Here is a 14945-nt window from a genome sequence, read left to right as displayed (position 1 = left end):
ATTTATAAATCGTGGTTTATTACAACTTTCCATGCTCACTTCCGATGTTACACGACCGCTCCGAACAAAACAGCTTTCCCGGTTAGTGACGTCACGCACGTTACGAGTAGAACACCTGTTGAATAATACACTACCTCTATGGCTGATGTCGGACTCTGGAGACAGAATCGAGTGACAGTGAGTCGTCAAGACTCATTTGGCGGAGATCCGATGTGGCAACAGAACACAGACTGGTATACATTTGACTTTAATTCATAGAGATTCTCAATAAATAGTAATGGTAATCGTAATGTAGCAGGTACAATTCTTCAAGGATTTATAAAATATCAAAAATACATGTTTCTAATATTGATATTGGTTCCAAAAAGGAGGGAAACAACAATTATGTGATTATACATGCAGTGAGCAAAAAAGGTTTTTCAAGTATCAAATGAAGTAAGTCTCCAATAAACGACCTCAAATTTTGTCTTGAAAATGTATTTGCAAGACAAAATTCAAAGTTGCTGCTCTTGTCTGTGTGATTTTGTCACAAATCTAAGGGAATAACATTTTTAAGTTTTTAGCCAGTGGAGCTAATTGTTCCTCCTTTTTCCCTTCAGGGTTTTGAGGGACAACCCCTTATTTTGCTCGTGTGACCTCCACTGGCTCCAGCATTGGCAGCATAATGAACGCGGTGACATGGACAACCAGATGTTGTCTTGTTTCTCCAATCATCAAGAAGTACCCCTTAACTCTTTGGTGATAGATAACTGCAGTGAGTACTATCTGACCTTCATCACTGAACAACACACATGTTTCCAATAACATGTGTAAAGCATAGATCAAATCTCACAGTAAAGTTTGCATATTCGTAGATTCTGGATTTCTCAATGAAGGAGAAGTAAGAGTAATGTTAAGGATTGTAATACAATTAAAGTTGGATTTTTTGGGAGACTAAAAGCAATTTCTTCCAATCTATTTATATCTTAAGGGATCCTTAAATATTTTTTGTTTTAAACATCACAACATTTTTTTATCTTCTTCATAAGTCTCTCTCTTATGTGGTGCAATCAATATTTTTCAAATGACGCAACTAGAAAATAAATAATAAAGAACCGTTTGTTGTTATTATTCTGCAAATGAATTCCTTTAACAAGCAGGGGTGAAGTGAAATGCAGAGAAGAAATCCAGCATTGTTGTTTTGATCGCTAAGTGCGGGAACATCTTGTTGCCAGGAAACGTTTGGGAGAGTTTCTCTGAACAGCTGCAAAAAAAACCCCATGGCTCTCCACACTGCGTTGTACCATCACATCTCACACGTCTCCTCTGCTGCTCTCAGGTCTGCCCGAGGTGACTATTGTCCCCTTCAAAGACTCAAAGACTAAAGATGGAGGCAACCTGACGTTCGCGTGTCAAGTGACAGGAAGTCCCACTCCCAACGTGAGATGGCGAACTCAAGAGCTCAACTCTCACTTCTTCACGCAGGTAGTAAACTCCTTTCAATATATGTTTATATCATACAGATATTGACAAGGACTGAAAATAGGATGGCTCTTCTGTCTCTCTTCTCAAGGTTTGTTCTGTTTTTCTCCAGTTTTAAGTTTTCTTTGGAGATTTTATTGATACAAATCAGAATAGAAGGTGTTATAAAGCGCTTTCATGCACGTTTTTGTTTGCCTTTGGGCTCTGCTTTAGTAAAAAAATGGACATATAATGTCCTATAAGCACAAATTGGCCCCTATACTGTAGATAATTTGAGCTCCTGTCTCTGAATCATACTGTTCGACACCTGAGATCCCTTGTTTGTCCCTAGATTTAAGATTTCATGTTTTGCAAATGTTTTCCCCAAAATATATCGTATTCCTTCCCCTCGTCTATTTGATATTTTTTGATGCTTGCAAGGTTTAACTCTAAGATCCACTTTCTCTCGCTTGCTTTTAACTCTGCCTGTCTGCTTGTGGCTGTATTTGTCTAAGCTGACATTTGTTTAGATTTTTTAAAAGTTTTATTTATTTTATTACTTTCACATTTGAAATGTTTTCCTGCTTGTCTCCTTGTGCTGTCAGCTATTTAGATAAACTGTAGCTTAAACCTGGTTAAATAAGGTTCAGATGGGTTCTGTGTTCTATTGATCTTCAGTAATGTAGAAAATGGTATCCCATGTCATCCCTCTGACCTGTATACCTCGGAGTGATCCATATGTAGTTGTGACCGGGCTGCATTAACCTCCTCGGCTCTTTTCTCTGTGCCATCGGCTGCTAACAGGAGAGAATCTGGGGCTCCACGTTGGAGCTGGTCCTTTTCCTCACCAACGTTTCTTCCGATGACAACCTGCACAACCTAACTTGTGAGGCCGAGAACCAAGCTGGGCCCGGGGAGGAGATGGTGCAATTGGACATTGAGTGTAAGTGCCTGCAAAATAAAACCACACTTTTGAGAGCTCACAGGCTCTATACAAGTCGTCGGGCTTAATGGAGGTTAGGGCGAGAGCACACTGGGGCTATTTTTTCTAGTGCAGGCAGGGTGGACAGCCAGAGAAAAGAAAAAAGCACTGCACTGATTTCTTCTAAATGCACTCTCTACAAATACGAGTATGCACCCACCATGCTTCTAATGGAGCTCTTTGTCATCTGCCACTCACTCTGGCGACTGGTGAGAAGTGTTAAAATAATATGAGTGAAGTGCTGCAGGTATGGCTAGTCATTTCATGCAGGGGATACAATGGTAGGACAAAAGAGAGTGAACCTACCTCTCCTTGCTCTTAAAGAACTCTTTCACCTCGTACTTCTAAATTACAGTTGCAGCTTGACCCAGGAGGTTTACTGTTGTTTTCTTCAGATGCATTAGTGCGTCTGGAAGTTGAGGAACACCGAGGAATGACAGCACCCAGCGGCCCCTCACAAAACAGACTCGGATGCATTAGCGATACATTACTGAAACAATATGCCCTAAACAATATCATATATCACCAACACAGTGACACTCATTAGAAAATACAGCCAAAAAGAGCAGGGGCGCCTATTCAGCTGCAGCCAAATGCACGAGCATCAAGGGACAGATAATGAACGTCAGGAAAATGGGCTGATAACCCGTGCTAAGATCTGATTTGAGCCTGTGCTAATGGACTTTTCCCTCCTACACCGGAAAACCGCTTCATCCGCAGTGATTGGCAGTCTGTAAATGCGTTAGTGCTGCTAATCTATCAACATCAGCCCCCCTGGTGGACGGACACTCGTTAACCGCTAGCCCTTTAATTACTCTTAATTACCTCCCAGAACAGTGGGTGTTTACTGCTGAGTGGCTCTCTGTGCCATTGATTCATGGTGCCCGTGTGGCTTCCCTTTCATAGAAGAGCTTTTCTAAAACATGTTTTTTGCAATGTAATATTTTTCTTTTTGACTGACGTGAAAAGGTGGATTCAGAGTGCACGTTTTTATTAACATTGACAAAGTTAATAATTTGTTTGCAAAGGTTTCAGTTAACAATGAATGTGCCTGGAGGGATGCTAGGAATCATTTGTGTATTATAAAATAGATTTTGTTGTTGTCTAATTCTTCAGTGACAACAATAAACATCATTGTAGCCATACTTTTAACCCCTGCAGTGAAATACCTTGTGTAAGTTTAGTAGGGGTCGCAAATGGATGATTATTTAAAAATTATTAACTGTGCTAATTTTCACTTAGCCGCAGAATTCAGCGAGGTCTGGAACAAAAAGGACAAATGCCTCAGTATCCCCTTAGCACAGCACTTTGTGAGGCAGGGTCATGGGTTAAGAGCAGAACATTGTCAGTGTGTATGAGGGGTCCCTGCACTTCAGAGTCATGTTCGATCTAAAAGAGGCCATTTCCTGTAACTTCACGTCCAGCAGAGCTTCCAGGTAGCTTTTGTGGTCGGGGCGCAACAACGACCGGGATCCATTATTAATAGCAGGTCAGCACAGGTTTGCAGTACAGATGGAGAACATTGATTCATGGAAACTCAGAGAGGAACCTACAGTATAGGGCACTTCACCAACCTCTGACTTTATGTTACACATGATAATAATAATAATAATCTCAGGCTTGTACATTTAAATGAGCATCTCTATAATCATGATTTGAGTCATTTACCAGCAATAACCAGTCATTTAAAGTGACAAAGTACATTAAGTTCACAAGTGCTGTCCTTAATTACAGTTTTTAGGTATGGAATGTCAACTCTTGAGTTTTGCCATTTCATATCTACTTTGCAAAATGTTGTGCTTTTTACCTAACTACCACTACTCACTACTATTTATTTGACAGTAATAGTTATTTTTCAGTAGTTGTGTTGATTATTGTAAAATGATTAATCATGTGGTTAATCTCAAATAAATAGTGAGGTTTCCTAGAGCTCAAGGTGACATCTTCAAATTAATTTATTTGTCATACCTTTCTGTGAGAGCAAAGCAGAAAATCATCTCATTTAAGAGAATGTAATTGAAAACTCAATAAATCAGTTAAAGGTCCCATGTCATGGCCATTTCTACTGATCATAATTCCATTGTTGAGGTCTACTAGAATAGATTTAAATTGTGCAATTTTCCAAACTCACATTGGTTTCTCATACAGCATCTCTGTATAGTATGTGTATTCACCAGGTATTCACTCTCTGTCCTAAACGGCTTGTTGGAGCTCCTGCCCCCCCCCCCTCCCTGTGAGCCCAGTGTGCTCTGATTGGTCGGGACGTTGCGAGGCTCGTTGCTGCGAGGAGCGGACAGGTTTCCGGGTCGGCCATACAACGAGAACAAGCGAAACTCATCCTGAGCACACACAAGCACTCACAGCCGAAGTAAAAACAATAAGTGTGGCTTGATATTGAGTAAAAAAAAGGTTTATAACTCGTCTATTACCAGCGTCCAGGGAGCTCTACGCAAGTCAATGGGGACTCCCTGTTAGTTAGCCAAGGGATCCTGGTGTGTGAGGTGCTACGCGGATTGGTCCATTTGGGCCAATCCGGTCATTTGTTGTTGATTGGGTGTTCACACGTCACAGAACCCAGGAAGCAAACAATGGAAAAAGAGAAATCTCCAACGAGGCATTCTGGGGCAGCATCTATACATCCATGGGCAGCATAGACAGGTCTTTTCTGTGTTAGAGTTTTACTCCCTACAGGGTTGAGAGGTTTTGACTCTGCAGACCGTTTACATGCATAAAAACCTTCATAACACACAAGGGGACGGGTAACAACCGGAAAAGCATGACATGGGAACTTTAAATGGTTGCAGATTCATTTTCGGGGTTTTTCTATTACCCTTCTGTCAGGGCAGGCCGTTTATAGTGTTTATGCTAAGCGAAGATACAGTAACTTCATATTTACACACAGACATGAGAGGGATATCATTTCTCAATTAACTGATAATGAGCACATTTATGAAATCATTATAATCTTCACTTTCATAATTGACTTCCAGTTTAGAAGTACACAGTCAGGAGTATTTCATCAGTTAACACTTTCCCAAATCTCCTACATCTCTACCATTACTAAACTCCCAAATGTTATATCTCAACAGTTTCAGCCAAAATCATCTTCCTGAAAGAGGCTGAGCCGCAGCACCACTGGTGTTTCCCTTTCGCTGTGGATGGAAATCCTGAGCCGAACATCACTTGGCGCTACAATGGCAGAGATCTCAGAAAGAGCATATACACATACACCCAGCTCATCCCCGATCTGGGTGACGGATCAGTGAAACACGGGTGTCTCTTCCTCAACAAGCCCACCCACATCAACAATGGCCACTACACTCTGATCGTGCAGAACAATCTGGGGAGGGATGAGGCCACAGCTGAGGGGCTGTTCATGGATAACCCCTTCGACATGTTTGATCCTGAGGGGATAATTCCAGGTGAGTTCCTGAAACAGTTTCGGAGCAGCAGGATGTTTTGTTCCCGAGCAGAATCCCATAATGAGCCACGGAGGCCATTAGGGCAGCTTGAAGAGGAATATAGCTGAACATGATTTTGTAACCCTGCCACTTGGTCCGTTTTTGAAACAATAGCTTCATTATTCTGCAACACTTATAAAAATGTCCACAATATACTTATTAGAAAGCAATGAATGAGGGAAAAATCAGAAACAACTTACGTCGCTCCTGAACAATTCTGCTTTCGAAGATAACAGTATACTAGATATTAAGTTATTGAATAAAATAAGTAATGCTAAGCTCTTAGATATCTGCAAATTGACATATTGCCCACTCGTGTGTATGTAAAAATGTAAAAATAATACTTTACCCAACCTTCAAAACCTCAAACCAATCCCTATGACCAACGTTTGTGTACTCATTTAAGTGTGTTGTGTTCTTGTTCCCTCATGCTAGTCCCTGAACCAAGTGAGTATTTTTTTCATTCTCCTAAAAACACTGCATACACATTGTCATTTATTTTAACAAATCTATATTACTGCCCTTCAGTACCGAAAAAGAAATCAGACATGGACGTCACAGAGAACTCGGAGAGTCGAGTGTTTGTGGTACGTCTGTGCGTCATTTGTCCCAAAAACAAATGTAATGACTCTCTGTGATTTTAGTAAGTGTGAGAAATGATTTGTCTTTGTTTGAACAGGTGTCTGTGGCTGTCGGTCTCGCTGTGTTTGCCTGCATTTTCCTTCTCATCATGGTTTTGGTTATTAACAAGTGCGGTCAGCATTCCAAGTTTGGGATCCACCGTAAGTAAAAATCACAATCACTGAAACTCATTTACTGCATGTATAATATAGATGAATATGAGGATACAAATCATCCTTTCTTTACCTAGATACAGAAGTGTATTAGCTTAGCTTAGCAGAAGAACTGGAAGCAGGAGAGAACAGGAAACAACAGGAACATCTTCGGCAAGAATCAGGAATCACTAAAAGTTTACTTCAAGATAACTTTCAAACGACATGTTTGGAGTTAAAATGATACCCTTTACCCGCAACATTGTGTCAGCCAGAACCACAATCTGAAGGCATACAATGCAAACTGCAATGTGCCATAGTGAAACGTTCTGCCAAATTATTGTTTCAAATCACAGATGGTTCTGTCAGGCTCTCAGAAGGTAATGTGCAGGAGAGTCAGACTAATATAGGACTTCCACTGAGCTGTGTGCCGCTGTGTGGCCGGGCTAAAGTGCCTTAATTACTGCATGAGAGCGGCGGCAGAAACCTCCCTCAGCACGTGGTGATGGCCATTAAAGAAGATGGATGGATGGACAGATGGATTGATGGACAGATGGATTGATGGACAGATGGATGGACGGATGGATGGATGGATGGACGGATGGACGGACGGATGGAGGAACAGCGAAGCGTGATAAAGCTCCACTCTGACCCAACCTCCCACCCCCCAACACACACACACACACACACACACACACACACACACACACACACACACACACACACACACACACACACACACACACACACACACACACACACACACGCACGCACACATCTACCCTTCTCACTCTCAAAGTGCCTAAGTGGGCCTGATTGCCTAAGTGGACCCTGCTCCCTCTTTCCTTCCCTCCATCGCTTCTGTGCTCTCTCTTTGTTGTTCCATTTTCTACCGTGTTGGACTCTAGGGGTTCTGTGGTTTGCCTTGCTGAGTGGGTTTTACAATTTGGGCCCCACTTGTTTGGCTTTTAATACGCACTGTAGTCGGGGGGTTGCTAACCATTCAGGCTTCCTTCCCCTTTTTTCACTTCAATGTGTCCTGATTGCCGCATGGTTGATGATGGTGATTATTAGAGCTCGTCATCATCTGTCACCATGGCATCAGCAAATGTACAGACTAGTTGGTAGCAGAGAGCCTCGATTCCTCTAAGGGGGGGAAATGAGCTCTGAATCTTCTTTTGATGGCCAATGCAATCACAAGTGGTTGGAGTCTGATTAGATGTTACATATCACTCAGTTTGGCTTGTTTGCATCCCTCCCCATTTCATTAGGCTCATCAGCTCTGGGCACTGAGGATGATCTGGCCGTGTCGCTTCGTTTTATGAACTTTGGAACCAGCCCGCCTTCCTCAGATGAAGACTCTGGTTTATCCAGCTTTGTAGAGAACCCACAGTACTTCTGCGGCATCATCAAGGAGAAAGACATGTGTGAGTGTTATTACTGAACTAAAATCTGCAATTATGCTCATGCCCCCAAATATTATTACATCTCAGTGTCTTGATTGTTGTTATTATTATTACACTTTTTCATTTGCAGTGTTTTAAACATTGTCTGTTTCTTTCAGGTTTTGGTTAGTTTTTTATTAGGTTTCTCAAAATGGATTGTATAAGGGAAGTAAACTATAGCACTAAAGTTGTGAAATCTCATGCATGTATAATTCACTTTTGGTCCACACAAACACCATTTCACACAGATTTTCTAACATGTATTTGTATTTCGTGACCAGGCGTCCAGAATATCAAACGGCAGGACATTGTGTTGAAGTGGGAGCTGGGTGAGGGAGCGTTTGGGAAAGTTTACCTGGCAGAATGTGCCCACCTCAGCCCGGACAGCGACAAGATGCTGGTGGCTATCAAGGTGAGTACATTCGCAACGTCATTTTCATTATGTCGACATCACTTACACTATTAATGTAGCTTTATCCGCTCCATTCATGCACCAAAAGAAACAAGTGATACCTCCTTCTTTTCCAACCAGTTACTGTTTTATCTGTATCAACTGCAACACTCAACAAGTCATTTTGGGGAGTCCAGCATGGAATTTGTTTTACATTTTATCCCCAACTCCCTCTTCCTGTCTGCTCTCAACTCTTCACCATCTAATGATGGGAATAATGCTGAGAATTAAATACGTGCTATTTGATAACACATCATCAAGAGTAAATACACTGCACTTAAACTTAAATCCTCCATACACTGAAATAACATCCTGCGGTTTCAGAGTGAGATGTCTTTGTAGAGGACAGTCAGCTGGTTTAATACACAGCTCATGTTACTACAGGTTAGTGCAAACCGCAGTAAGGGATTCAGGGTCCAATGGAGGAACACTTGATTTCTCTCTATAACAGCAACTTTACTTCTATGTTTCTATCACACAATTTACTTTTCTTACACAGTCGATTGCTTTTAACGTAGTTCATTTAGAAGGTTTTACTTTTATTGTATGCTAAGTAACCAACATCTACATGTTGTGTGGTTACAGACTCTAAAGGACGCCAACGAGTCGACCCGGCAGGACTTCCAGAGGGAGGCGGAGCTGCTGACGGTGCTCCAACACCAGCACATCGTGCGATTCTACGGCGTGTGCACAGACGGAGAGCCTCTGGCCATGGTGTTTGAATACATGAGGCACGGAGACCTCAACCGGTTTCTGAGGTACGTGGCAGACCGGCTCAAGATGCTCAGGAAGAGCGTTACAAAACTGAAACACATGCTAAAGTTTATCCAGCAGCTAAATGGGAAAGTATTTATTTATCTATTCATAAAAGAGTTGAAACAATTAACTGATTGCCACAAAATGAATCCAGAACGTTTTAATAATTTCTATGAATAGCAAAAATTATAATTTGAATATTTAATATATTTTAGAATCTTCTATGAAACTAAACTGCATCTCTCTGATGAAAAAGCAATACAAATATTTTTACTTGGGCTTCAGGATAGAATAATTCATTGACCATTGGCCTTTGGCCCCTAATCTATTTGTTGTTTTGTCTGTCTGACTGGTTGTCTGACTGCCTTTTGTTTTGTTATGTTTGTTTTGCCCTGTTCTTCTTTGCTAAGCGACCTTGGGTCTCATGAAAGGTGCTATATAAATCAAAGCTATTATTATTATTTATTAATTAATTGAGAGAATGATCATAACATTATGTAAGGAAAGATTATTTGTAAAGCACCGTTCAACAAGCCAAATAAGAGTGGATTAAAAAAGGCATTAAGACAAAATATAATTTTTTTTAAACTAAATAAAACAGCAAAAAGGAGAACATAGAATTCATGTCCCAAAATGAATGTTAATTGTTGATAATGAAGACAAATGTAAGAAACAGCCATGAAAGGTAGATTCACTCACATCTTTACACCGGATTCTAAGGGACTTAGAGAAAAGCACTTAACTGTTGGAGTCAGAGTCTGTTGGCAGTTTTCCTCTGACACACCATTTAAAGTGTCCAGGTCTTTGTAGACACTGTTAGCTGCAGTTTCAGTGATTTTGAAAGGTTGTGTGCTTCCAGTGGTCACAGAGGGCATCTGTGAATTGTGTGTGTCTGCGTGTATGAATAAGGACAACGGCACAACTTTGTACTGTATAGACTGATATTATGATGCTGCTGCATTGCTTTAGTGGTCTCTAAATAACTATTTACAAAGAGTTTGGTTCTGTCTGGGGACCTTTAGAGTCTGTTTTCTAAACCTTCTGTAAGTTTGACACCTCTTTTGGATACATTGACAATAATCTTTTGCTAAAGTGACTCAGACAACCCTTAATATGAGCTATTTGCTTTAACTCCATCATTTCACATCCTTTTTACTCCTTTTAAAGTTTGCCTGAAATTAATTAACTGAAAATGAAGCCAGCAGTGAATTGTAGAGAAAACCAATTTGCTTTGTTAAATCAGTGTGGGAGTTTTTTGTTGGATAGCTGGCACATCTCTTGTTTGTCGTTAAAGTGATTCACAACATGTCAAGGGGCAAATCTGTTATTTATAAGATGTTCTGGCATGATAATACTAAGAAGAGTGCATTACAGGATTTTATTTGAATTCTAATAAATGCTTTAAATATTCAGATTAAAAAACTGATTAAATATTCAGATTCAGCCCTTAAGTGGAAATAGACCAGATGTGATTTCTAAAGTAGCGGTTTATAATAGCACAATACACAGTGACTGAAGAGATTCAAATGTGTTATTTAAATCTGTTATAAATGATAAGTGTATAAACCTCTGGACGGAGCTGAAGGAGTCCCTGAGGACCGAGACAGTGTTGACCTATCTGAGCTCACTTGGCACCTGGGCAAGCATGGGACTAAACTGTTAGAGCAGACGCAGTGGATGCAGTCTGCCAGGTGTCCTCCACAGGGGACAGATTGGGAGTACACACACACATGCATGCACACAGATTCTGCCTGAGATATATGTTCACCAATGGATGGAAATCGCATTTCCAGAAGACAGAAAGGGTGAAATGTCCAAGGGCCCCCACAATGCAGCTGCCTTCCCACCCTGCCACCTGCCTTTTAAACTAATAGTGATTGTATAGACAACTTCCTTTGTAAGGAGGGGACAAAGTGGAGAGGAGAGATATTAGGATGGATGGAGACACATCATCAGTGATTTGCTCATTTAGGCTGAGTTTGACGTGAGAGTGGGTGTTTATGATCAACAGAAGAACGAGCGAGAGTCAATTGGCTCTGCATCTCCGAATTGCATTATTTCAAATCAATTGCAAGCCTTATGGTTTCTATTAAATGGATTTATTATGGCCGGGTCATGCCGACCAGGTCTGTCATGCTCAAGAGCTCATATATGTCAGAAATGTTCATTCTGCAGATTGCATGCTGAGGTCATTGTCCTTCAGATCACTCAAGGTTGATGCCACAGCTGAAAACACACTGGGAGCCCAATCCCAGCATTTGATTAATCTGGACAGCCAATAGAAACGGAGAAGAATAGCAGAGGCCAGCATGCTCTGCTCCTTACAAATGGAAATATGTGTTCATGCAGTCCACTTTACACTGGACAAAAGTCATGGTTTCAGCTGCAGTGCAGAAAAGAAATCCAATAAGGAGAAATATGTTGTCATCTAGCAGCAGTAATAAGAAGAACATCTTTAAAAAAGCATAAACACGAATCTAAACTCATCTTACCTTTAAAGTATTTCTAAGAGCAATGGCTCGTTATATATATTACAATTGATACAAACTGAGTCCTCAGAATCACTCAATTAGTGAATATAAATATAAGGTTATACTGCCTATAGACATATAGATCATTGCAGTGATGACTAAGTCTTGAACCAATGAAACTAACCTTGAATTAATTGAATAACCTAATGCAAACGGTGCTTGATAAACGTATAGCAGTATAGTGGCAACAATTAAAACTACTCCACTCTGGTCCACTGGTGTAAGCAATTTCACTCTTGTACTGTGCTTTGGTACAATTTTGAGGTACTTAGAGGTAATTAACTTGATTAAATCACCTCCTCACATTTCCATTTCATGCTGCAGTACGTCTATGCTAGATTAAACCAATTTTCGGCCTTTAGTACTTTGTTTCTAAGCGACTTTTCCCTTCTAAACTTCTCTAATGGTTTAATTGAAGAGATCCGATTATATAGAGATTTTACCAAAAGTAAAGTTTTTAAAGAAAGTGAAGGCGAATAAGAAAAAAGATTTCAAACCTCGACCAGCTTTTTACAGAGCAGTAAAACGCTTCTTATGCATAATGTAATATAACATTATATCACTCACAGCAGCCATTCATCTCAATAAATACATTTACTTTGATACTTGAAGGACATTTGTCTTATTGATCTAAATACTTATTCTACCACTGCCTGGGTTTAATTTATGTTCTTACATGTGTCCCTTTCATGTTTGATAAAGCCCAAAATATACATTGAAATAATCTTAAAGATGCCAAATCCAACCCTCACATGTCCGTGGTGTGTCCCCTGCAGAGCTCACGGCCCTGACGCTCGCATCCTGGAGGAGACGAAGATGCCCCCTCTGGGTCAGCTGACTCTTCCTCAGATGCTGCACATCGCCGCTCAGATCGCCTCGGGCATGGTCTACCTGGCCTCGCTGCACTTCGTCCACCGAGACCTGGCCACCCGCAACTGCCTGGTGGGGGAGGGCGTGGTGGTCAAAATCGGAGACTTCGGCATGTCCCGGGACATCTACAGCACAGATTACTACCGGGTGAGTGTTGGAAAATAAAAACACAAGACTTTAACAAGTTCCTCAAAGTGTCAGTTCAGCCAGAATGTAATAACAGGACTTAATTTCCCACTCAGCCCTTATGTTTGGCCTTGCAAATTGTTGTTATCTTGGTGTCTTTGGGTTCATTCTCTCTGACGTTAAATGCAAAGTATTGAAGCGTATTAGGATGTTTAAACTCTTATTGTTCAGATTGTCTGCCTCACATTCAAGATGAATTATAGATAGTTCAAGGCTGAAGAGGAATCATATTCTCTTCAAGATTTGAATGTATGTGCTTCCAAAATGTGGTATATCTGCTAAGTTCCCTCAAGAAAGCAAAGTGGTTTAATAATATGAAACATTACTTACATTCCCTCACTGTCCTCCTCAGGTGGGAGGACGTACGATGCTCCCGATCCGCTGGATGCCGCCGGAGAGCATCATGTACAGGAAGTTCACCACGGAGAGCGACATCTGGAGCTTCGGCGTGGTCCTGTGGGAGATCTTCACCTACGGGAAACAGCCCTGGTACCAGCTGTCCAACAGTGAGGTGGGTGCGACGCAAAGTTCATCGTCGTCTTTGATAGACCATAAAACAAAGACGTAACTTGCTACTGCCAAATCATTCAGTCTTTCCTGATGCCAGGACACATTTAAGTATGTTTTGTTTCTATCTATCAATAAAGGACACACCAAACAAAGGGTCAGCTCACCCAAATAAAGAAATATATTACCTTATTTACGTTTTATTTTTCAAGGTCTTCAGATATCCAACATTTCTTTACATCCTTTTAAACGTTATTTTTCCTGTAACTTGGTTTCGTCCATATCCATCAAATTCAGCATGTGCGTTTTTCAGTCAATGACCGTCTTTATGTAGACATACTTTGGTAAGACTCGACATATTGTTGAAAGACTTTGTTCCAAAGATAAAACGGCACTCAAATGGCACTTCAAAACCAGGAGACAAACAATAGACGTCATTAAACTAATTGTGTTATTTTTGTGGCTGTAGGAAAGGATTGTGGCTCTACCCTGAGAAAGTTGCTGCTTGACGAAGTGCTTTCTCTCGGCTGTTGTCAACACAGTTTAATATTTCACTGTTGAGTTTTAACTAGACACTCAGATTTCCAGTCAAATAATAAAAATTGATTTGATGTCCAGACCTCAACAATGAAAGTGAAACTAGTAAGTACATATTGTATAAATATTGTTATTGTATTGATTTTGGGCCTTGGTAGACTTTAAATAATTTAAATATATCTTGTGTTTCTTTCTGTCACTTACAAAAAAATGTAATATAGATTTACCTACATTGTTTGTGGGAGACATATTTACTTTTTTACTTTCTCCTTTCGCTGTACAAATCTTGTTAACCTTCACAGTAGCAGACAAGCTAGCATAGCAACTGAAAACTAGCTTACTGGCACCTGCTTGAAGCTGATGCTTGAAATAGTCTACGTGTTTCTCCGTAAAACTAAGTTTGTTTACTTAAATCGTATCCAAATAAACAGATACAACTTGTTAATTAGTGAGCATTAGAGGCGTTGATAGTCGGACCTTTAAAGTTAGTGAGCTAAGCTATTCTTATCCCAAATGTGTGGAGTGATTAGGCCCGGGCCTAAACGCTCAAACTATGTATATAAACGTGGACTGAAATAGGTTGTTGGTATTAAAATGTTTACTATAGCCTCGAGATCTACTTACAAACATCAAATGAACCAGAACTTTTTTTTTTTGCAGCCCATATTTGTGCAAACACATTTGTAAATGGCCGTTTTTTGGTGCATTGAGAACATTGCAGAACAAAGCATTTTCACTGCAGTGGTGAATACTTCAGAGCATATGCTATTGAAGTTTTTCACCGCTCTACAGTCCTAAAGTAATCAATACATTCATAGTAATTAAGGGCATTTCAGTCTAGCCTTTGCAGCTCGAGCACCAAGAAGTGGGACTCCATTGTGACCACAGCGGTGCGATTACAGGCCCAAACCCTCTCTCCTATCCAGAGAAGGGTAGATCACTTTCCCTAGCACTCAATGCTAATCTCATTGGCTCTCATTTTTGCCCAGGGCCAATGAGCTTTAAC

The 14945-nt window shown here is 40.6% G+C and overlaps 1 protein-coding gene across 1 annotated transcript in view; it reads left to right on the top strand.

The window, feature by feature from the left end:
* ntrk1 (neurotrophic tyrosine kinase, receptor, type 1) overlaps positions 1 to 14945 on the top strand; it is a 34076-nt gene that overhangs the window by 15675 nt on the left and 3456 nt on the right. Inside the window, exons 5-16 of the mRNA XM_034103179.2 lie at positions 600 to 754; positions 1319 to 1464; positions 2245 to 2383; positions 5512 to 5844; positions 6319 to 6330; positions 6412 to 6470; positions 6563 to 6665; positions 7928 to 8083; positions 8383 to 8513; positions 9138 to 9310; positions 12616 to 12856; positions 13248 to 13406. Coding sequence (XP_033959070.1) covers positions 600 to 754; positions 1319 to 1464; positions 2245 to 2383; positions 5512 to 5844; positions 6319 to 6330; positions 6412 to 6470; positions 6563 to 6665; positions 7928 to 8083; positions 8383 to 8513; positions 9138 to 9310; positions 12616 to 12856; positions 13248 to 13406 — 1807 coding nt within the window. The remainder of the gene's footprint in view (positions 1 to 599; positions 755 to 1318; positions 1465 to 2244; positions 2384 to 5511; positions 5845 to 6318; positions 6331 to 6411; positions 6471 to 6562; positions 6666 to 7927; positions 8084 to 8382; positions 8514 to 9137; positions 9311 to 12615; positions 12857 to 13247; positions 13407 to 14945) is intronic.

Source organism: Pseudochaenichthys georgianus, chromosome 16 (genome assembly GCF_902827115.2).
Source record: "Pseudochaenichthys georgianus chromosome 16, fPseGeo1.2, whole genome shotgun sequence".
Classification (NCBI taxonomy): Eukaryota; Metazoa; Chordata; class Actinopteri; order Perciformes; family Channichthyidae; genus Pseudochaenichthys; species Pseudochaenichthys georgianus.
This window is presented reverse-complemented; position numbering and strand designations above follow the sequence as displayed.